Here is a 23,130-nt window from a genome sequence, read left to right as displayed (position 1 = left end):
TTATCAAGATATCATTCTTCCATGTACTATTCAAGTATGAATCATCTCAATTCAACTTATGGTTGAATATATGAAATATACAATATACTAGTACAATTTAACATTATTTTTCATGCTATACTAAGTTGATGTTAATATAAGAAATATTTTTTAGAACAACAAATGTCTTCTCAACCATATTTCAAAGCTTTGAATATCAAATTAAAGAGTTCGCGAACTGTCTATGGTGCTTGTGTCTGCATATTTAGCATCAAACTTATAATATTTGGGTTCACAATCTAAATAGTCTGTAGCTTTAGTTATAAAAACTTATATAAATTTAATTTGGAGAAAGACTTATACTAGATTATATTCATTTTTTATAATATGTAAATTAATTAAAAATATATATAAAATTTATACTATATAACTTTTATAAGTTGTCCAATAATTTTCATAATAATTCTTATAAATAATATAATTTTGTCATGACTTTAAAAATTAATTTTTATAAATAATTTATGATTAAAAACTATAACATTTATGAATAATAATAATATTATTATAATATATAGCATGAATGCATAAATAATTTATGTTTGTACTTCTTGACCATAAATTTTATAAATCAATATACTAAACGTTTTTACAACTTGTAAATTATTTTTATAAGAAACTTTTTTATCAAAATTTAGAAAATTTTTAAGATTTGATAATATAATTTTTTGTTGTAATTTTATAAAATACACAATTTAATTTTATAATATAATTTTTCAGGATTCATAATATAATAATTTTTTATCATAACCATCCCAAACACTCATACATTTTCATGCTTATAATATAATTTTTATAAATTGTATAAAAATACAATTTTAAACTTGGATTCGTGTGTAATTACCTGTGTAATTGCTTCAATTCTCACCCTCCCCTTACAAATTGAAAAGTGTAATTAGGGTACTCCGATTACAACTAATCTGGTGAGACCCATCAATTACAATGGTTACACAAACATGTCATCATTGTGTAATTACAAGCAATTACACTCAAATATAATTACTAAATGACTTTTCAAACACTACCTATAATTTTTTTTATAATTGTATTAGACAAAAACTTTTATATTAATCACTACTAACATGTCGCATTAATATTAAACTAGAAATTCCATCTTACGAAAGTAAAACAATTTGTATTATAAAAATAAGGATAGTATCAAAATTATACATTAATTTTAATTCAATGTGCAATGTCATACATGAACTTTGATTTTGTGCATTTTATACTAAAATTTTGATTTGATTTAATTTTCACAAATTACTAATAACATTATCGAATTAGCATTATTTTACATCAATATATTGTACACAAATAATTATATTAATATAATATGAAAATAAATGTTTGTATTCATTTTTTAAATGTGTACAATTGAATCAAAATAGAAGTTTTATGTATACATATAAACCATAATTCAAGTTTCATGCATATAATTGCATCCAATGAAAGTTCATGTATCGGATTGCACATTGGACCAAAGTACAAGTATAAATTTGATATTTATCCCGTAAAAATATTGAAATAAAGTTTTGATTGGAGTAGAAAATAGTAAGTGTCAATCCTAAAGTACGCTTAATGTCCAAGGTAAATGAATGTGCTTTATACCGCGTTCAATTGGAGATTAATTGATAAGTTGCTACACTTGCTTATGTGAAATTGTATGATGTCATGATATGAGTCGTAATGTTAACATTATGGATATTGAGAAGATATATACACATGTATATGTGTATGAGATTAATATAATGGTTTGTCATAAACTATGATGTTATTGTGATATCTCCTAGATTGAAATGCATAGTGATGAGATTTGATAATAAAGATTTGTCTTATTAACAATATGGGGTAGAATTCAGGTATAGTTGGCATGCTATAAGATTTATGTGTTTATCGATGGGAGCATTCTGGCACATCGACGCAATTTATTTTGACACATTGATGCAATTCATTTTTGCACTTCAATGCATATTTTGGCACTATGATGGATATTGTGGAGTGTTAAGGGATGTTGATGTATTAATGCTCAACCAACACTTATATGATTATTGTGGAGTGTTAGGTGATTAATCCATATACATGTCCTTTATTTTATATTAAGTTAATAGAGGCTAATTATGAATGTGATACGCGATCTCGCTATGAATATGATATAAAATCATTTATACATATGAAATGTGATTGCAATGAGAACAAGAAAGATAATTATGACATGAAACAATTAATAAGGTATAAGAAACATTGTATGAAATATGATATTTAGATTGGTAATGAAAATTTTACCAGTAACATAATGATTCATGGATATGAAATGCATATAGGTATACAAGGTATTATGAAAAGAGACTACATTGGTATATATATATATATGATACATTGTATAAGAGACCATTGTAAAGTTAAATTAATAATTCAAAGCAACATGGTGTAATGTAATTGCATGATATGTTAAGTGTTGAATTGGAATTAGTGTACTAGTATTAAAGGTTATCAAAATGTTTAATTTTTAATGATTTAATGTTTTTATTTCGATTTATGTTAGTACGACTGAGCTTCCAATGCTCAGCATGTGAATTTGTTTGATTCTGTGTGCAGGTGATGCATAAGTTTTGTTGAGCTCGTGTTATATTAACAGCATACAAGACTCTTATCTCAGCTTAATCACAATCTGTAATACTCCTTTTGGTTTTAGTTCTGCAGTGGCATGTACCTAAGTTAACAAGGATTAATAATTGGAGTATTATATGTTATCTTTAATTTGTTGGCTCTTGGTAACTTTGTAACCTAAGTTTAGTATGTTTTGATCAGGGTTGTATATGTTTATGTATATATATCATGCCATGTTTGATGTATGAAATAGTTATACGATGGATGAACATTAGAATGATCAATATATTGGGTGTTAAGTAAGCTAACATGATGGTTGAACTTGGTAATTCTTGTGACATGTTTATGCTCACTAGGTTTATAGGTGTTCTATTGAAAATTTTGGATGTTTTGAACTTGGTTTTGAGTCCCATGAGTCAATATTTTGATAATATATTGTCACAGGTAAAAATTGATGAATTATGAGATTATTTTTAGGCTTAGTCATAATTGTATCGGTACATGGAGCCAGTTGCATTGCAACAACTCTGGTAGAATCTAAACATCTGCAATACCAAGGATTTGTATCGTTACAAGTCCTTACTTGTATCGATACATCTACGCCAAATAAGAGTTCCTCCCATGTATTACATTGTTTTAACCCCCAAAGACTCGTACTTTGTCCCAAATGCCTTTGGACACTTGCAAATAGTTTGAAAATGTTTTCAACTTGATTTTAAAGTATTAAAATTGAAATTGATTAATATGAAATGATTTTATAAAAAAAATATTTTTAACTTGATTTTCTAGTGAGTACCTTGCATGATTATATTTGAAGTTTCTTCGACAATGAATGAAACATCTTGCATTCGGGTTTACCATTTGGATCGATATGAAGTAAAACATAATTCATAAAATTAAATGAAAGAGAGATGAAATTAGTTATTACTCAATTGCTACAAATTATGTATATATTTTTGAATCTATAACAATGCTTATACATATAAAGTTTATACTCCTCGCAAAGAATTAATTGTAAATTATCATTTTAACATTTCATCTCAATATTACACTTATATAATCATGTTAAATTACATAAAATATGCCGCGAGAATATTAAAATTCAGCACGTGCCATAAAAGATTACAAGAAAATGATTTTACTTTCCAATATAATGTTTAATATGGGCATTGTAACTTTTTATAACAATGCTAAATATTCAGAAATTAACAAACTATATTTTTCACAACACTTCTTTCTAATAATTTTAAAAATATATTTTTCGGGAATGCAACCATTTAAAAGCTTCTGCACTGCAACAATAATACCAAATTAGCCCTAACTATTTCGATTGAAAAGAAAATGATATAGTATGAAATTAAATAAATATTTAAAATTATATTAAATTGTTTATGTTTAAAATATTTTTAAAAAATAATATAAACCAACCAACCTAAACAATTTTGGATGTCTACTTCTCGAAATCAAAATCTCTCTATATGGTGTTGATATTTCGACAAGAAAACTAGTCCAAGCCTTATACATAAAGTGCAACCCAATTGAGGATTAGCCCAAACATCGGAGTCTCACCTGAAATTACATACATACCCATCGGATTTCGATTTTCCCGAGTTCACTGAAGGTTAAATCGGGCAATAAATCAAAGAAACTGAAAAACCCTAGCTTTATTACTCCACCCTTTTATACTCTTCCATTTCTGAAAACCCTAATCCTCCTTTTCTCCTCCATCAAAGAGTAAGCCCAACAATGCCGCCCAAGTTTGACCCAACACAAGTCGTCGATGTGTTCGTCCGCGTCACCGGCGGCGAAGTCGGAGCTGCTAGTTCCCTCGCTCCGAAGATCGGTCCACTCGGTCTATCTCCCAAAAAGATCGGTGAAGATATTGCCAAGGAAACCGCAAAGGAATGGAAGGGTCTCCGCGTGACCGTCAAGCTCACCGTCCAGAACCGTCAGGCGAAAGTCACGGTTGTCCCGTCGGCGGCTGCGCTGGTGATCAAGGCTTTGAAGGAGCCTGAGAGGGATAGGAAGAAGACCAAAAACATCAAGCATAATGGGAACATCGGCCTTGATGACGTCATCGAGATTGCTAAAGTAATGAGGCCGAGGTCGATGGCTAAGGACTTAAGAGGTACGGTGAAGGAGATTCTGGGCACCTGCGTCTCCGTGGGATGTACGGTTGATGGCAAAGACCCCAAGGATTTGCAGCAGGAAATCGACGATGGCGATGTCGATGTTCCCCTGGAGTGAGAATGCTTGTTTTCTTTTTTTCTTTTATTATCGATATTATTCTCCCGTTTTTACTTTCCTTTTTTTTTTTTAATTTTTGTTTAGTTTTAATGTTTTGGACAATTTGCCGATTTTTGTTCACCAGAGGTTGTTTTTGAGGTCAAGTTAGACGATTTTAACATTTATGGATCCTCAAATCGCTCTAGATGTGATGTTTATTTACTTTGTTTCGTTAAAGATCCCTTTTTGCATCTTATATTGCCTGTTTAAATGAAAATCTTGGTAGTGCTTCTGCTTGGATGGTAAGAAATGAGTGGAAAATGCAGGTCTTGGTAGTGCCCTGTTTGGTAAGTCGGAAATGAATGGGAAATGCAAGTTTTATCAGTCATTCTGCTTGAGAAATGAATGAAATATTTTCATGTTAGTTGAGTATAATTTTTAGGAAGTCAATCACATCCTTCTGCTGGTTATCAATGTGTAATCTTTTTGAGATTATGCTTCAAGATTGAGAAATCTTCAAATGGTTGTTTTTGTGAAGGATGTTAAATATTTTCAGCTTTAATTCTATTGATTTATTGCTGTTTTCTCCCTAAACTACCCACCAATTGCCTGCCAACGAGGTTGTGTTGTAGGATTGGGGGTTACTTCTTCATAGAAGGTTGAGAAAAGCTCCTTTTTAGATCTTATTCTTGTAAGCAATTAGCACTTGTTGACATGTTTGCATCTCCTTTATTATTTTATCCGTTGTGCTAATGGTTTGATTCGAGATCATGAACTCTTGTTTTTAGGCTTTATTCCTTGAATTCAAATGCGTAAACCGTGTTTTTTCTTGATTCATGTTGCAACCACAGGGAAGTTTTTCTGTGTATCATTTGCTAAACTGAGATGGTGTTGTCATTAAGTTAATTCATCTGTGCTTTCTGTTTGTTCCCTCGCATCTGAAATTATATACAGCACAATGTGTAAGGTGTATACTTCCCTAAACTCTAATCTAGCTACTTAGAAGTACTGCTTACGAATACATATTCTAGAGTTATGATTGACTTCACAGTTTAAGTTAGTTTGCACTGGTCATGAATGTGTCTGATACTCTGCTTAAAACAGAAGCAGACAGCTCTCCTAGGAGATGTTGAGTGACCAAAAAAGACCATTCATGTTTTGTGTGCAAATTAGGGGTTAGGTAGAGGAACAACCTGGGTTTTTACAGATGCTATAGGATCTCTTGTTGAATTATGCCACTCCATGACCGTCTCTTGAGACAGTATAGTATTGTAGTGCTTTCCTTTTTTTTAGTCTGGATTGGAAAACCGCTGCAAAAGTGTGTTTAAATAACATTTCATTAATATTACGATGTTATGATATATAAAATATAAATTAAATAGAAGTAGAAATGGGTTGGAACAAAAGTTTTTTTTATTTGAATGAAATTGATTATTTAATTTTATTCCTCCTTTTCAACCTTAACCTCTCGCGATTATTATAACGAGGATGGAGTTGGACCTAAGCTGAGCCAGTGATAAAAGCAAAGAATTATATCAAGAAAATTTCCCAGACCTTTGGAATTCAGCCAAGTATGTGTTTTCTTGTTCAACAGAAAGTTCAATTTATAAATCAAAATTATTAACAGCAATCTTCATTAGAAAATAAATTTCAAAATTATAATTATTGGTAAATTAACAAAATGATAAGGAAAAAAAGTACTAAAAAGTGTGGGAGTGCTTTTTAAAATGACCACAAATAATAGACTTTGAGTCTCTAGTTAATTATTTTTTCTTTTGGAGAAAATGAAGAGAAACATAAAGTAATCCGAGTAGCGGGAAAGAGTTCTTTTTTACGTAGGATTCTTTTTCACTCAACTCACAAATCATGCAATATATATTATAAAAGATTGCATTTATATGAAATTTTGAAGTTTTAAACATGATTTTCTTGTCATAAATAATAATGTTTTCAATAAAAGATCTTTAAATATGATTACTAAATTATAATTATAATTTAAAATTAAAATCTCAAATAATCACAAAATAATATAATTGCATGCTATATAATAACATTTTTTCTTTTTAAATTCTTATAAAACATCTTTTAAATATAAAGATTTTTTATATATTTAAATCACATTTAAAAACAACCAATCAAACCTTAAAATGAAATCAACTTATAAAAAAATAATTATTTTATAACTTTTATGAAAAATAAAAAATTGAATTCTTTTTATTATCGAGAAACGATTTTTGCTAACACCATATAAACTTTCTAATATTAGAAACTACATAATTATTGGGGACCTATGATATTTTCAATATTGAAAACTAGAAACATTTAAATTTTCCTGTATCGAAATAAAACCCAACCTAAATATATATATATATTTATATATATAGCAAGGAAAAATAAAGAAGGAACTCTTTTTTTTCATTTTTTTATTTTATTTGTCAACTATCCTAGTATACTAAAAAAAAAGAAAACTAAATCATCAAATTGGAGCTCAATCTTTTAAGGGTTGCTCACGTAAGGGTTAAACCTTTAAAAATATTCATATAAGGGCTTAATGTTTAAAAAGCAATTAAATGAAAGGAAAATCTTTCAAAATACTAAATAAAGGCCAAAACTTTTTAATAGTGCTCAAATAAGAGTCAAATCTTTTATAGTGCTTAAATAATGGTTTCTCAAATGTTGTATATCTTGTTTCAAATTATGTTATTTTTATTTTTATTTTCAAATAATATCTAATTCAACGGTGGAAGGAGGAGAGAATGAGATTAAGGTTTTTCTCTCCCATTATCAAAGCATATATATAGAGATAATTAACTCATTAATTAAGTTAATTAAGTCACTAATAATGATTTAATTAATTTAATATTCACTTAGTGGAAAATGATGACACTCCACTTAATTAAGCACTAACATGAAACTAAAATGGTTTAATTGCTAATATAACTTTTGTTTATTTGTCATTTAAGGCACTTGCTAATTTGAAAATCGCTTTCCTTTCAATTTTGTCACTAATCAACTTAGTCCTTGTGCTATTTTTATTAATCGATTTAATTCAATAACACTTAATTACTTAATCTCTCCGACCTATATGTGACTTGTAATTATTCTATTTTAAATTATTTACTAGCTCAACTCAATTAATCCGATCCAAAACCCGAGTTTTACGACACTATTGAAAATCAGGTTGTTACATGCAACCGCTTGATTAGTCAAAGCAACATTCTCATATTTCAAACACTTGTTTTCTTGAGACAGTTGAGTGTTGATCTCACACACCATTGCGCATTTACCAAACATCTCTTTATAAGTCTTCGGAAAGTCTTCATCATTTTCACCACAAAACTTTATATCAGAATCCTCTTTGTCAACATTAGCAGTAAAAGCAATAAAGTTTTGATGATCATTTTCTAAGTCAGAACCACTAGAGGAATCCTCATCACTCCATGTCACACAAAGAGACTTTTTCTTCTTTTTAGGGTGTTAGCACACTCAGATTGAATGTGGCCAAACCCTTAACATTCATAGCATTGTACACATTTCTTTTTGTCCTTCTTAGGTTCTTCTTTGATCTCGACTCTCTTTGACTTGTTTTTGGGAAAACTGGTATTGGCTTCAAATTTCTTGAATCTCCTTGATTGTTGTTTGAATGCATTATTAAAATTCCGAGTAAGCAAGGCCATCTCTTCTTGTAAGTCCTCTAATGTAGTATTTCAAGAAGTGGGTACTTCCTTATTGACTTGAAAAGAAATATTTTTATCCTCTTTTCCTTTGATTCGTTTTGCTTCATCTAGATTTATCTCAAAGGTTTGTAGAGAACCAATGAGTTTATCTTGGCTAGTTGTTCAAGGTTCTTGGCCTCTTCAATGGCAGTGACCTTGATGGAAAATCTTTCAGGGAGAGATCTTAGCGCCTTTCTTAGAAGCTTGGCTTTCAAATGCAATTTTTCATAAAATTCACCAATTGTCTTTGACTCCTGCATCCTCAAACTTTCAAATCTCGAAGTTAGCATTTACATTTTTGATTGCTTGACTGTGGAGGTTCCTTCATGTGTTGTTTCTAAGATATCCAAAGCATTTTTTGCCACAATACATCTGACAATTCTTTTGGATTCTTGCATATCCACTTTATAGAAAATTGCATATAATGCCTTTGAATTAACATTTGTCAACTTCTCTTCCTCTATGGTCCATTTTTTACTTTGTTATTCTCTCATTGTCACTATCCATTTTAGGTGCCTCCAATTCAGTTAACATAGCATGCCAAGCTTTCTCATCAATTGACTTTAAATAGGCCTTCATGTGTGCTTTTTAGTAGGCATAATTGCCAACTTCAAGCATAGGGGGTCTTGACGTGGATGAACCTTCCATATTTAGATCTTAGCAACACTTTGAATTTCTACTAGCTACTCTAAGTGTTAGGCTCTGATACCAATTATTAGCTAAAATACGTTGCTAAGAACAAAAACTTCATGATCAAATTGGTGCTTGAGATGGTAGGTGCTTCTCTAGGGACTAAACTAAAAATAATAAACACACAAGACACAAGAAGATGATTACGTAGTTTGGTTTCCCTACATTTGTGAAGCTCAGCTCAGTGAGAAGTATGCACTCTCTTCAACAATTATAAAGCGAGCCTACACACTGTGATTGTTTCCCTTACCGTTGCACTTTAAAGATACAATACTCTCACCACTATGATCACAGCAAGTAAAACCACAACCAAAGAATTTACTAACAAAAAACACTCTTACAAATTATCCTCACAAGAATAAATTAAGTGCCTAACTCTCAATACATTATCCTAGGCAAGTCTCTCAAATATGTAGACATTGATTTCAAGACTTGCTTACAATAAAAGATCTAATACAACCCCAATAAAACATTAATACTATAAAAGTAATACAATATAATAATATATGAAGTAAATGTGAACTCTATGTAGCTCATTAGCAGAATCATGATCCAATCCAAAATCCATAATCTAAGGGATTGCTTTGGGGAATTTTGATCCAAATTATCTACCAATGTTAGTATTCCCAAGCAAAATGATCTTTCATAATGAGTCAGATATTCACCATGTAATTATTATAGCCCAAAAATAAGGTTCAATAAATTGCAAACACCTAAATATAGAAACTGTCTCAACACAAATTTGGTCGGTAGGGGAGTGGGCACTCTCTCTGGCATCAAATTGCCAGTTTCATATTTTTCAACACTTTCCTAACTTTTATTGTAAATAAAACTATGACCTTAGTTTTGTCTCACATTAAATCATTTTGTTTAAAATATGTTTACATTTTTATTAAAATATTTATAAAAAGAAAATATACATCTCGAGTAAAATAGTTTTAATACTATTTAAATTTTAATATTTTTTCATAAAATTTATGCTTGTAATATATTTGAAATACTACAATATTACAAGCACATTATATTTCAAATAATCTATATAAAAAGTAAACCCATGCTTTGCACGGATAAAGAAACTAGTGGGTATATAAATTATACCATTCTTCTCATTTTAGTATTTTTTTTGTCGCAAATACTCAAGCTATTTTTCATTACTCATTTTGTGTCAAAATTTTATAACTTTAGTTGATAACAACAATTTTTAATTCTTTTATTTTAATTTTTTTATACACTCTCTCTCTTGTTCTTTATTCTTCCTTTATAATACCTGGTAATGTCAACAATGCTCAAAATTTTCCCTCTAAGGTCGAGACGCTAGCGATTTATTTTGTTTTTGAACTTTATCACCTACTTGCTCAACCTGATAGGATTTAAATTTTTTTTTCATCAATCAAAACTAGCGGACCAACTAATTGATGAATGTGAAACTAGCCGAGATACTACTTTAAAGATGACAAATTGAACCAAGTTAAAAAATTAGTTGAATTGTTATTTTTTTTATTTTTTTATTTCAAATAAATTAATAAAACAAAAGACGGGGAATTAAATTAATTGAGGAAAAGAAAAATGGTCAGAGTAACGAGAACCGCATCCAGCCTTGAGTGATGAATAAAAGAACGAGGGTTGGTAATCCATCACTAACAAACAACATGACATAGTCCCATACCAAGGAAGAAAAAGGCCACCGCCCAGCCTACACACTATATTAGATTTTGAATATTTCGGAATCAGGATAATACGTGGCCACCAGAATAACCCCAAATCCAAACAAAAGCAACGCACAGAGTTTATATAAAAATTTGGAATTTAGAAGATGGTAGATGATCATACTATGAGGTTAACGTTTGAGAACAAATATATATATGTGATAAACGTCCATTTGGCATGAATCATGTATTTTATGGCATTTTTTTTATAAATATTTGAAATTTAAGTTTTTATTTCAGTTTTTCATACTTTTAAAAACTTAGAAATTAGACAAGTGGGTAAGAGTGTTGAATTATTATAAAGTAGAAAAATTAAAATAAAGGGACCAATCATAAGATAGAGGGATGGAGTTCTAATTAGACCATTTATAAATTACATTTTATAACTTTATTGCGAAAAAGTTGATGAGGTTCGGTGGAAGCTTTGCAATTTGCATGTAGGTTTTAATGTCAAGGACCGACTTTTTTAAATGCTTTTATTAATTATGATTTTTTTCCATGACTTGTCAAATGGAAAGTTACCAAATTCCCAAAACCAAAAAAATTTAAAATTGTGTTCCAATATGTAAAAATTATGGTTGTTAATGCTATGTTGAAATGATGAATATGTAAAAAAGAATAGATATAATTAAAAGTATTAAATTTAATTTAATGATGTGGAATAATGTAGCAAATTGTTGAATTAGGTTTTAGGTAAGGGCAAACGGTGTTGCCTAATTTACTAATTACAGTGGAAACCCTACCTATTTATATGTTTTTTTCTCTTTCTATGAGTTTTCGATAATCTTAAAATGACCTAATTTAATTTCTATTTTGTTTTGCAGGCAATGATTTGATTATGATAAGCTTTTAAATTATAAACTAATAGAATGAGATTAAGGAACATTATAATTCAATTTTAATCTCTATTTTTTTACTTCCCTTTTTGTTTTGTTTCTTAGAATTCAGTATCTCTTTTTATCTGCTATGTTGCATTTGCATTTTTTTTGGTTATATATATATATATATATATATTTGTATTGGTTCTTTCGTGTTAGTAATCATTAAACAATGGAAAATCAAAGGTGGATTGGACAGCTAAAAATGAATCATAAAATGATCATTAATTTAAACTTAAACATAATTACTTTGTTTAATCAGTAGAATCCTCCCTCCTTTATATACCCTTCTTCTCCCACTCAACTCTCTTCATCTCTTCAGCTTTTGCTTTAGACCCACAAATTCCAAGCCAAAACAAGCAAAATATGGTTAAGGATGTAGAGACGGCAGCGGGAAGAGACTACCATGACCCACCACCGGCGCCATTGATAAATGCTGAAGAGCTCACCCAATGGTCATTTTATAGGGCTTTGATTGCTGAGTTCATTGCTACCCTTCTCTTCTTGTATGTCACAGTATTGACTGTGATTGGCTACAAGGTCCAAACCGACCCTTTAAAGAACACCGTCGATCCTGATTGTGGTGGTGTTGGCATCCTTGGTATTGCTTGGGCTTTTGGTGGCATGATCTTTATTCTTGTTTACTGCACCGCCGGTATCTCCGGTGAGTACTATATATATGTTTTCCTGCTAACCAAACAAAAGTTAACAACGAATATAATGTAATTAGACACTTGCAGGAGGACATATCAACCCGGCTGTGACCTTTGGGTTGTTCTTAGGACGAAAGGTGTCACTGGTTCGAGCCGTGATGTACATGGTGGCTCAGTGCTTGGGTGCCATTTGTGGTTGTGGGTTAGTCAAGTGGTTCCAAAAGAGTTACTACAATACCTATGGTGGTGGAGCCAATGAGCTACAAGATGGTTTCAATAAGGGAACTGGTTTGGGTGCTGAGATCATTGGGACTTTTGTTCTTGTTTACACTGTCTTCTCTGCAACTGATCCCAAGAGGAATGCAAGGGATTCTCACGTTCCTGTATGTGCTTTTATAATCTTACACTCTTTAATATAAAATCATTTTTTTGTGTGTGTGTGAAATAGTGATTAATTAAACCCAAAAAATGGAAAGGTACTGGCACCACTTCCCATTGGGTTTGCTGTGTTCATGGTTCACCTAGCCACAATTCCAATCACTGGCACTGGGATCAACCCTGCTAGGAGCTTTGGTGCTGCTGTTATTTACAACAAAGACAAGGCCTGGGATGACCAAGTAATTTCTCTCTCTCTATATATTTCATTTGAATATTTGTGTTGTAATGTATGTATTTAACATTGATAAATGTGTTATTGTATGGGTAGTGGATGTTCTGGGTTGGGCCTTTCATTGGAGCTGCCATTGCTGCAAACTACCACCAATACATCCTAAGAGCAGGAGCAATGAAGGCACTTGGATCTTTCAGGAGCAATGCTTAATTAAAATCGATCGGCTTTTATTTTTCACATAAAATTCAAGGAGTCATCATGAATTAGAGATGAAGAAAAAGATGAGTTCCCTTTTGCATTTTGTTTCTGCAATGTGTTTGGAGGAGAAAAATGCTTGAGAAGAGCCATTGAACTGTAAATATAATATATTTTAACTTGTGTTTTCTTTCTTAATAGTCTAACCATATTTATCGGTTGCATATTTTTTAAATACTTATATATATACAAGGTATAATTATCTACAGACTAAATTTGAAGACGTATGTCAATTTAAGATTTCAACACAATTTTAGCAGGTTGAATCCACATTCTCAATCACCATACTTTTTATTCATACTTCTACTACCATATAACATAGTCAACTTCAAAAATTCGAATTTAAATCCACACTAATGGATTGATTTCACTTTTGTTTGTTTGAGCTCTAACAAATTATGTATAATATAATTGAAGGTCATTAATAATTTTTTTACAAGGTATATTTAAAAAAATTAATTATTTGATTTAGAAATTTTAGTGATGATTCTTTGGATTTGTCTAAGATTTTTGAATTTCATTTATTTCTTTCAGGAGTGACTTGCTTTGGTTTTGACACATTTCATGTAACAGAATTGTATGGTCCTAAAACATGCGTGCCTGACCCTTATGGACTAATTGACAAGATCCAACCTGTAAATCCAGCATAGGGTGCGGAAGGTTTTGATTTTTTTGTTTTAGGAGGAATAGCCTCTCATCATATTGCAGCAGGGGCATTGGGCATATTGAAATTGTTGGTAGAGTTTTTTAGATTTCACAAGTGAGACGAAAATGTGACAAATATCATATTTATTTATATTATTAATTTTTTTTATTTTCTTTACTACACTTTATAATCACTTATCAAATTTTAATCGCTTGTGGAGTCTAAAAAACTCCACTAACATATCAATAATTTTCCTTAAAAAAAAAAAAGAAGAAGGAATAGAAGGTGACATGTTTTTTATCTCTTTGTATAGTCCCCGGGTTGAGCCTTTGAGGAAAACCATTGGTGTCCCGATTGTTGTTCTTAAGAGTAGCCCATCAAACCACTAAATCAACCCTTTTCTCCTCAACACACTATCTAAAACGCCCATTAACGAACAAACACCAAAGCATCATTGTAGAAAATGTTTAAATGGGCCACACTGCAAGGGTAAGAAATAAACATATTTACTTGTAAGAACATCAAAAAAATTTGACATGATTTTTAACTGTTCATGTGGGGGGAAGTTGGCTGCTGCAATTGATTTCAATTGTTGGGGCTTGTAGGCCATGCTTATCCCCTTCCCCTACAATAATATTCAAAGGCCAGGTGTCACAGCCTAGCCATTATAATTACTCACATCAAATTATGTTTTTTTTTTTGGCCCTTTATTGATCCTTCAACTTCAAGCTAACTAAAGTGTAACCCCATATGCTTCCATTTCTTTCTTCTTCTTCTTTCCATCATATACAATATATATGCATAGAAAATCATTCACAGCATAGTTTCCAATCCATTTTTTTTCCCTTTCGTTGATTTTAATTATTTCTATGTACATGATGAGATCAGAGTTTGATTTTTCTTCTCATTTGAATTAAAATAATAATTAAGTTAAAAATAATATCTTTTGCTATTAGTCCCTAGTCCAATAAAGTGTTAGGGAAGGCACCCAATCAAAATGATAAGTCAATGGAGATTGAAAAGAAAAGAAAAGAAAAGTTAACTAGAACTCTACTAAACATTGCCATGTTGAGCCATTATTAGCTTTATTCTACAATGATGAGAGAAGGGGCTCAAAATTAATAGCACGAGACATTTTAGTTTAGAAGAACAATTTGCTATATTGGGCACTTAGGGCTACAACAAACACCCTTTTTACCTACTTTAGATCAATTATTTATGGGGTAGTTTTTTAAAGATGATAACATGCTTGAAATAAGTTTTTCTAACAAATTTTTCGGTTCTCTTTCAATTTTGATATTAAGTAAATCGAATATTTTAAAAAAAATCGAAGCAATTTAATCTATGCTAATTTTGAAAGCGAGCAACTAAAGACAATTAATAACAATGATAATGTTTTCAGTCAATTGTACATATTTTTATTGGTATAATAATAAAATTAGTGCTTAAAGTTTTTTATTCTATCAATTTGACTCTAATTTAACAAACTTAGCCCACAACATTTGGGTAAATTTTGAGACTACATTTGTTGAATTTCTTAGAATCAAGACCTTGACAAAATATGTAAGCATTGAAGATTGAATTTGTTATTATACCAATCAAAATTATGTACAATTGACAAAAGACATTAACATTACGATTAATTGCTTTTGTTGCTCAAATTTAAGCAAATTTAATCAAAATTCTTGTTGCTCAAATTTAAGAGAGATCAATTTGCTCAAGAGTGATCGGAGAAATTTTTTACCTAATATTTTCTTTTATTGTTAAATTATCATCTCTTCTTTTATGATTAGCATGCACCTTAATTATGTGCATATTGTAAACTGATATTCCAAGACTGAAATCAAGGGGAAATTTGGGAGACCAAACAATTTAGAAAGAATCATTCTCATCATTTTGTTCCCCTCTTTTGTACCATCATTTGCCTTACCAAAATTAAATGCTAAGCAACCACCACTATAAAACGCCCCTTCCAAAAGCCATTGTAAAGCACGCCCAAAATTTTAACTCCAAAGCCTGCTGCTCTTCTGGCCTCTCCTCAATCAAAGGAAAACAACAAATGAATCCATTTGCTTCTTTCTTGCTTCTCTTATCTTCTCTAGCTTTTCTCGTCTCCATTGGTAATGGTCAAGACAGAGCTCCCCATGGCATTGCTCACGAGAATCCAATGGCCTTCTCCCCATCGGCTTACGAATTCTTCCACCCCAAAACCCAAAATCCAGACACCAAAAACCCATGTGCAACTTCCAAATGCTCACCATTGCCTGTAGCAGCTGAAGTGGACTCTAACAAAGCACTTGAAACCAAAGCATTACCACAACAGAAACCAGGGCATCCACTCGGTGCTGGTGGAGTTGTTGCCATTGTTTTCGGTTTGGCATTTGTGGTGCTTTCGGCAATGGGTGTTTTCTATGTGATTAAAACCCGCCGAGTTACCGCTACAAATAATCAACCAAACACCGTTCAACTCGAAGCCTGATAGTGTACTCTTCAAGCACCAATTCTCCATTGTATAAATACATATAGGCGAATGCTCTATTAGAATTAAGCTTTTCTTCGATCTTTTTTTTTCTTATTTCTCTTTGGGGCTTTTCTGCTTTCATGGAGTGTATTTGCTTTATGATTCAATTTGTTATATAATTGGGATGATAGTGTTTTTCACAAATTTAGACTATTTCAGTGTCTGAGAAATAAGCAAAGTTCATATAACACAATCATTGGAGGCAATGGCAGACACAAAAACTGTTTAAAAGTACTGAAAGTCAATGAAAGATGATTGAGATTATCATTTATGCCCCATAATCATTGGAAACAGTTCCAGTTCCTGGTAAGAACGTTACAGCACAAGTAAAAGCTACACCATAGGACTTTAATTCTCTCATTTTATACTCATAATTGCATCATTGGTCACCAAGGGTTTTCGTAACCAAATCGGAGGTTGAATCGATTAGACCATTGGTTCAAATAAATAAATAAATTATTATTTTAAAAAACGATTCATACCTATTCACAGATCAACTGGTCTAATGCCACTCTCTAGACCGATACTGTGACTAGTTTCCTATCCGAATGACCAATCTGGTTCAAACAACCATATTGGTCGCTAAAATAACCATTAGAATAAACTAAATTTTCATCCTTCATGTATAGTAGATCCTAAGAGCTTATTTTACCAATACGGGAACTTTTGATAAAAAAAAGTCCAATAACATGTATATTTTGATTTTAGGAACTAAACCATGATGCACTATAGGGATTATATTAGTAACTAGAGAATGAATTTGGATAATAAGAGCAAAACCACTAATCTTACGCTCAGAATATGAACTTAAGAGAAGGAGTTAGTATATAAATTTTCTGTGTAAATTCTGAGCGTAATTGCAAATAGTATTATTACCCAAGTTAATAAAAAGTTAACTAAGATTCACAATTTATACCATTAAAAAAGAAACAATGGAGAAGAAATGAAATATGTCATGAAACTGAATTTACCATTTTTACAAGTTGCGTATTACAAACAAGTAAGCATTCCCCCTTTTGGTTCAAAGAGATTTGAGAGATAAAATTAACAGCAAGCAATTGTACGCATGCAATGATCTGAAGTAAGAGCCACACCAATAGTTGACAGTAAAAATTACCCCAAATCTTCTACCATCGACGGGAACTAATGGCTTCAATTACTGGGACAAATATCTGGTCCACCGTTTTGTTCCATAGAAGGGCAAACTCTGAGCGAGATTTCTTTCCAAATATAGGTTCTTTCATCTGGGAAAAGTCAAAGTCAAACTATGAGAGCTTAATTAATCTACATGCACTGCAGATGGCCAAAACCAAATTCAACTTATGAATGCGTAATCTTCTTGAATAGCTTTCAAATTAATACATTGCTAGAAAACTAAAGAGCCCTTACATTTTCTAAGTTTATTAGCCCTATCCTTTTATTTTATATCCAATAAACCTTTAAAGCATTATTTGCATCCAATTGAGCCCTTGAAGTGCTATTTTATCTAATTATACCCTAAAAGTACTGTTTCTGCTTGACTAAAACCGCTATTCTTCTGATTATATTTAGAGGTTTCCATGCAAAAAGGGGCATAATAAAACAAAAGTAACACTTTAAGAGCTTAGTTGGATCAAATGGAAGGATCAAAGACAATTAAAAAAAATCCCCAAAAAACACACAACTATATATTCCTTGGAAGTTTTCACCTGATCAACCTCAATTCCTATAGATAACCAGATTAACGAGAAAGCAGAATATCGAGAAGAAAACCATTTTGTCTTGTTGCTTCGTAGAACCAAATATAAAACTAAAACTCTACATTTCTCATTACACATTTCATTTTCACATCTTCACTCCTTTCCTTCCCCCAATCAAATCCCCAACTTTTACCACTTGAGCTAAAGCACAAGGGTCTAAAGTTCGTCTAGGAAAACTTTACACCACATTAACTGGGTCTAGGACATACTTGTTCTAATGACGCATTAGCTTAAACGATAAAAAGCGAGACAAGATTGGAGTAGGCATTAATATTGACTCTAGCAATAGCAATAGCCTTATCCAATATAACTTCATTTGTAATAATTCCTCAAAACATCCAAATCTTCAAATAAAAAGCATCTCATTTCCTTTCATCTAAAATATAGATAATGGCACAACAAAGTAATCCAGAAAAATCCTCTTCAATTAAAAAAACAACAACAAATAATGAAAAGAAGCAAATATGAAATAACTTTAATCTATTGCTTGCTTTTTCTAGGGTTTGATATGAACAAATATCGCTAGAAAATTGAAGAAAAAAAACCTCAGATTGATAACTTGAAACGGAATCATATATGCGTTTCCGTTGCTCGAATACAACGATCCCCGTCAATGCGCATCCTAATGTTGCACCAAGCAAACGCTCCTGCATTTTCATCAAATACCATATAGTTAAAAGGAAAGAAGAAGAATTAGGGGGAAAAAAGAGATCAAGCGTTTTAGGATTTGATTCAAGTGGAAACCTGAGCGAGAATGCTGATCATAGTCACAATCTCTGAATTTTGGCCTCGGATTTGGGGGGGAATTTCTTTAGGGTTTATTTTTTTTTAGTTCTGCTTTAAAATTTAAAAAAGAAGAATTGAGGAAGAAAACATATAGCGCTCCGCGTAAGTAGGTTTGCCCATACATGTCCATGGCCCGAAATAGAATAGCATTGGGGGATTGAGGCCCATTTTCCGATTCACATCCCAAAAGCTACGAATTTTGATGTTTATTTTTCATTTTTTAATTTTAGAAATTTAAAAAGCACTTTTTAAATGGGAATTAAAAAAAAACTAAAAGCAGGAAAAACATATTTATATTTATTTTTTCAAAGAAAAAATATATACATTTATATCAACTTGAACTAAGTTTTATGTATTTGTTAAACCCTGAACCCTTTTGCTAGAAAAATATGTGCTAAGCCTAAAACGCATCGTTGACTTTGTACTGATCTTCTAAGCATAATAATCTAGCCCACTTCAAATGGAACTTACCATTTGTGTTCATAGGAGAATGTTATCCTAATGTGAACGCCCTTCCAAGACACTAAGGAGTCTATTTAAATTTAATTACTTTATACCAATAGGATCTCATAATATGTGCCCATGATTATCCATTATGCATTTAACGAAATTAAATGCTTATCTAACCAATATCATACCAATGGACAAGGGGACTTTTTCCTAGAAATATATTGGAAAACCATGGGCAAGGGGTCGACTCTTTTTATACCCTATAGTTACTTTGAGCATTTATCTTTTTAATCAGCCTGCCCTCGTGTCTTGGTTTTGGCTCTCAACTTCTATAGGTGAATACATCACTTTGATCTCCTCTTTGTTCCACTTTATCTTCCTCCATTGTTATACTTTGCATCAACAATTGGTGCGGTAGGCGTGGACTGAATAAAATGTCTTAGAATCAGAATGATGCTACCCACAACTCCATTAACAAAAACATCGACACCAATCCTGCCAATTCTTCCGCACCTAAGAATGGCGACAATGTCACAAGCACTGAACTTCCTTCAACCAAACCAATACATCGATTCACCCAAGCATGACTACTATGAAAACCCTAACACAACTCTTAAATACTCCTTCAATTAATCCTGCCATCATGGTCTTCCTTCAACTCCCAACACGTTATCCTCTCTTGCCACCCCATAAGACCCTAGAGATGATCTTTTAAAAAAAATCCTGTCTTGTTTAGCCTCGCAATCTCAACCTACTACTGTGGTTATTCCCCCATATCAAACTTCCCAACAGTAGCATCTATCGGCTTCCCTACACCATGTTGTTTAGATACAAGGAAAGAAGTGTCTCATGGAAGCGTCAATTTCAAGAACAATAGGAATGCCAATGCCTGCTAGATCAATGAAATGCCCGTAATGAGTGACTAATCACGGAGTTGTACGTAACAAAAGACGTTGTCAAAGAGGGTGAATTACCCTTTCCGGCAGAATCGAAAGATACAACATAATCAACTATCTATACAGATAAGAAAATGGTGTAATTACTATAAGATTTTATAAGACCCTCAACTTGGTCAAGAACCCCGAAACAAAATCATTCTTGTTGAGGAACAAATTGCAGCGCTTCAATTAGCATTTTTACAAGAGGCTAAAGGTTCTAAATCTGATGAAGTTTTTTGGAGCTTGCTAACAAACTTTTAGCCCCTTCCATGTTGACTCATAACTTTTCTACCTTTTTCAAGTTTCCCAAGTTAACTTACGTTGAAATTAGAGACCCAAAAAATCACCGAGCCCACTAAAATAACCACATGAACATTCTTGGAGCCTCAGACGCTGTGAAATACTGAATAGCACAACCCAACAATTGTACTTATCACTTCTTCCAGGATCTATATATATAATTTTGATTAGTTGGTTGGGTTAATTATGATAAGATTATTAGCCAAAAAAACCCCACAACAATCCTCAGCCTACCTCATATCCTTCTAGTAGAAAGAAAAACCCCACAACAATCTAGAGGTGCTCATGGGCTGGGTCGGGCCGGGTTCAGGCCGGGCCCATAAAAAATTTTGACCCGACCCGAAATATGGGCCTGAAATTTTGCCCAGTTCAGGCCAGAAAAAATCATAATAAGCCGGCCCGCCCATTTTTTTAATAAATACCAAAATTTTATTTTAAAAATTAAAAAAAGTATTTTTAAAATATTTTTAAAATATTTTAAAATATTTTAAAATTTAAAAAATTTAAAAGTATTTTAAAAATATTTTAAAATTAAAAAATAATAAAAAAGTATTTTAAAATATTTTAAAATTAAAAATTAAAAAATAAATATATTTATTATATCGGTAGGTAGCCCGCCAAAAAGTGGTGCGAGGTCTGAATTGCTTTCTAAACAGCCTTGTTTTTTGCCCAAGCCCATATTTCGGCTTATATTTTACCCAAACCCTCCCATATTTCAAGGGTCATTTGGGTCGGGTGGCCATTGCTTTCTACCATGAGCACCTCAACAACAATCCCTAGCTTACCTCATGTCCTTCCGGTAGAAAGAAAATAAACCCCTCCGTGATTTCATGAAAAGATTTAATGTCGTAACTATGATAACCAATGGTGTTTCCAATGCTCTAGCCATCCAAGCTTTCTTGGAAAGAACCACTCACAAATTCCTCCGATTTCACCTTTTTAATAACCCCCCAAAAAATCTATCTCAACTATATGAAATGGTTCATCGCTTCATAGAAGGTGATCATATAGACCTTGATCAAGCTAAGTCGACGACCTAAGTAAACTAAACATACCTTTTTTTTTAAATGATCCCCTTCAACATAATCATTCAGTGAAAACTTACCAACATCAACCACAACAAAGAACTCTCCCTCCGATAGGTAAAAGCTAGTTCCAGCAAAATAACCCACCGTAACAAAGGGATAGACGGATGGTTAAAATAATAAGTCCACCACGTCACCCATGACCCATGAGAGACAATCGTCCCAACCAACATTAGCGAAAGCGAGTCCCATATAACCAACATTGCACATACCATTAACTTAATTTCTCTCCCGCTACCATATTTGAGCAAATTGAGTATAAAAAAAAATTCTACCAAATCCACCAACCATGCCTTTCAACCTTCGCTGAGATGATTCACCTTTTCACTACCATTACCACAATGTTGTTACCCCATCGTAACTTGCCTTTTCCTCTAAGGTATACATGTACTTGAACAAATGCATGAAAGGCCAAATCCTCCTCTGACTACATTTGATCATAAATCTAATTATTAGCCACCAGGAACTCCTAACAGTTGCTTAGGTGCCAAACAGTAGGAACACAACAATTCCATTACAAATTGGCAAGTCGACAGATGAAACCCCGCTTCCAACAAGAATAACAATAAGTAAAATCCTAATCTCCCTTCGCCAAAACGTGGCCCTAACATAGAGCTTAAACTATGCTTTCCTGTGGGGACACTAAACTCATACTTAGGATGCCTGGTAAGAAGGCCCCTACATCTTTGTGCCATTCTCATCTCTTACTCTATTGTCATACACTTACATTCAACAATAGCCACTGGCTTATTGTAATCCCTCAAATGTTTTGAGAATTTTCCCTTTTGGCTCTCGTTCGTTGAAAGCCTCCTAGAATTGACTATAGTTGGCCTATTACTTATTGTTGCCATCCTATTGTCAACGGTAAAAGACTTTCCCCTACTTTTCTATGACGAATACCTGTTAGTCCTCTCCATTGTTTTCACAAATTTGACCATTTTTCGATGGAATAACACAAGATTGACAAACAAAATAAAATTTCAAAATAGCCATAAAACTGAATATGAATCTCAGAATAAAAGATTTTGAAATGAAAAAATAATCTCAAGCACAAAAAGAAAAATCTATAGACTTTTCAATTATCCCTAAAAAATTCGTCATTTTGGGGACTTGAGACCATGACCAATAACACTTGGTTACCTAAACAATGACAGATACTCTACATCATGACTGCTACTTGTAGTACCCCTAGCCCGATCTGGTCATTAGACCTGAGCTACAGGATGTTACCATGCGAGATTCACATGACATACACATACAACATACATGTCGGATCATGCCGCAAACT

General features: G+C 32.2%; 3 protein-coding genes across 3 annotated transcripts; all 3 read left to right on the top strand.

The window, feature by feature from the left end:
- Positions 1-4,181: 4,181 nt before the first annotated feature.
- On the top strand, positions 4,182-5,125 carry LOC105792391 (60S ribosomal protein L12-3). The gene has a single exon (XM_012620945.2). It carries the CDS (start codon positions 4,390-4,392, stop codon positions 4,888-4,890), a length of 501 nt encoding a protein of 166 aa, XP_012476399.1. The 5' UTR covers positions 4,182-4,389; the 3' UTR covers positions 4,891-5,125.
- A 6,907-nt stretch (positions 5,126-12,032) lies between these two features.
- LOC105792390 (probable aquaporin PIP2-2) lies at positions 12,033-13,515 on the top strand. The gene is made up of 4 exons (XM_012620944.2): positions 12,033-12,523; positions 12,600-12,895; positions 12,989-13,129; positions 13,219-13,515. The coding sequence occupies exons 1-4, from the start codon at positions 12,226-12,228 to the stop codon at positions 13,330-13,332; spliced, it is 849 nt and encodes a 282-aa protein (XP_012476398.1). The 5' UTR covers positions 12,033-12,225; the 3' UTR covers positions 13,333-13,515.
- Positions 13,516-16,082: 2,567 nt separating this feature from the next.
- Positions 16,083-16,502, top strand: LOC105792388 (uncharacterized). Its single transcript, XM_012620942.2, has one exon. It carries the CDS (start codon positions 16,083-16,085, stop codon positions 16,500-16,502), a length of 420 nt encoding a protein of 139 aa, XP_012476396.2.
- Positions 16,503-23,130: the final 6,628 nt, after the last annotated feature.

This window comes from Gossypium raimondii, chromosome 8 (assembly GCF_025698545.1).
Source record: "Gossypium raimondii isolate GPD5lz chromosome 8, ASM2569854v1, whole genome shotgun sequence".
In the NCBI taxonomy this organism is placed as follows: domain Eukaryota; kingdom Viridiplantae; phylum Streptophyta; class Magnoliopsida; order Malvales; family Malvaceae; genus Gossypium; species Gossypium raimondii.
This window is presented reverse-complemented; position numbering and strand designations above follow the sequence as displayed.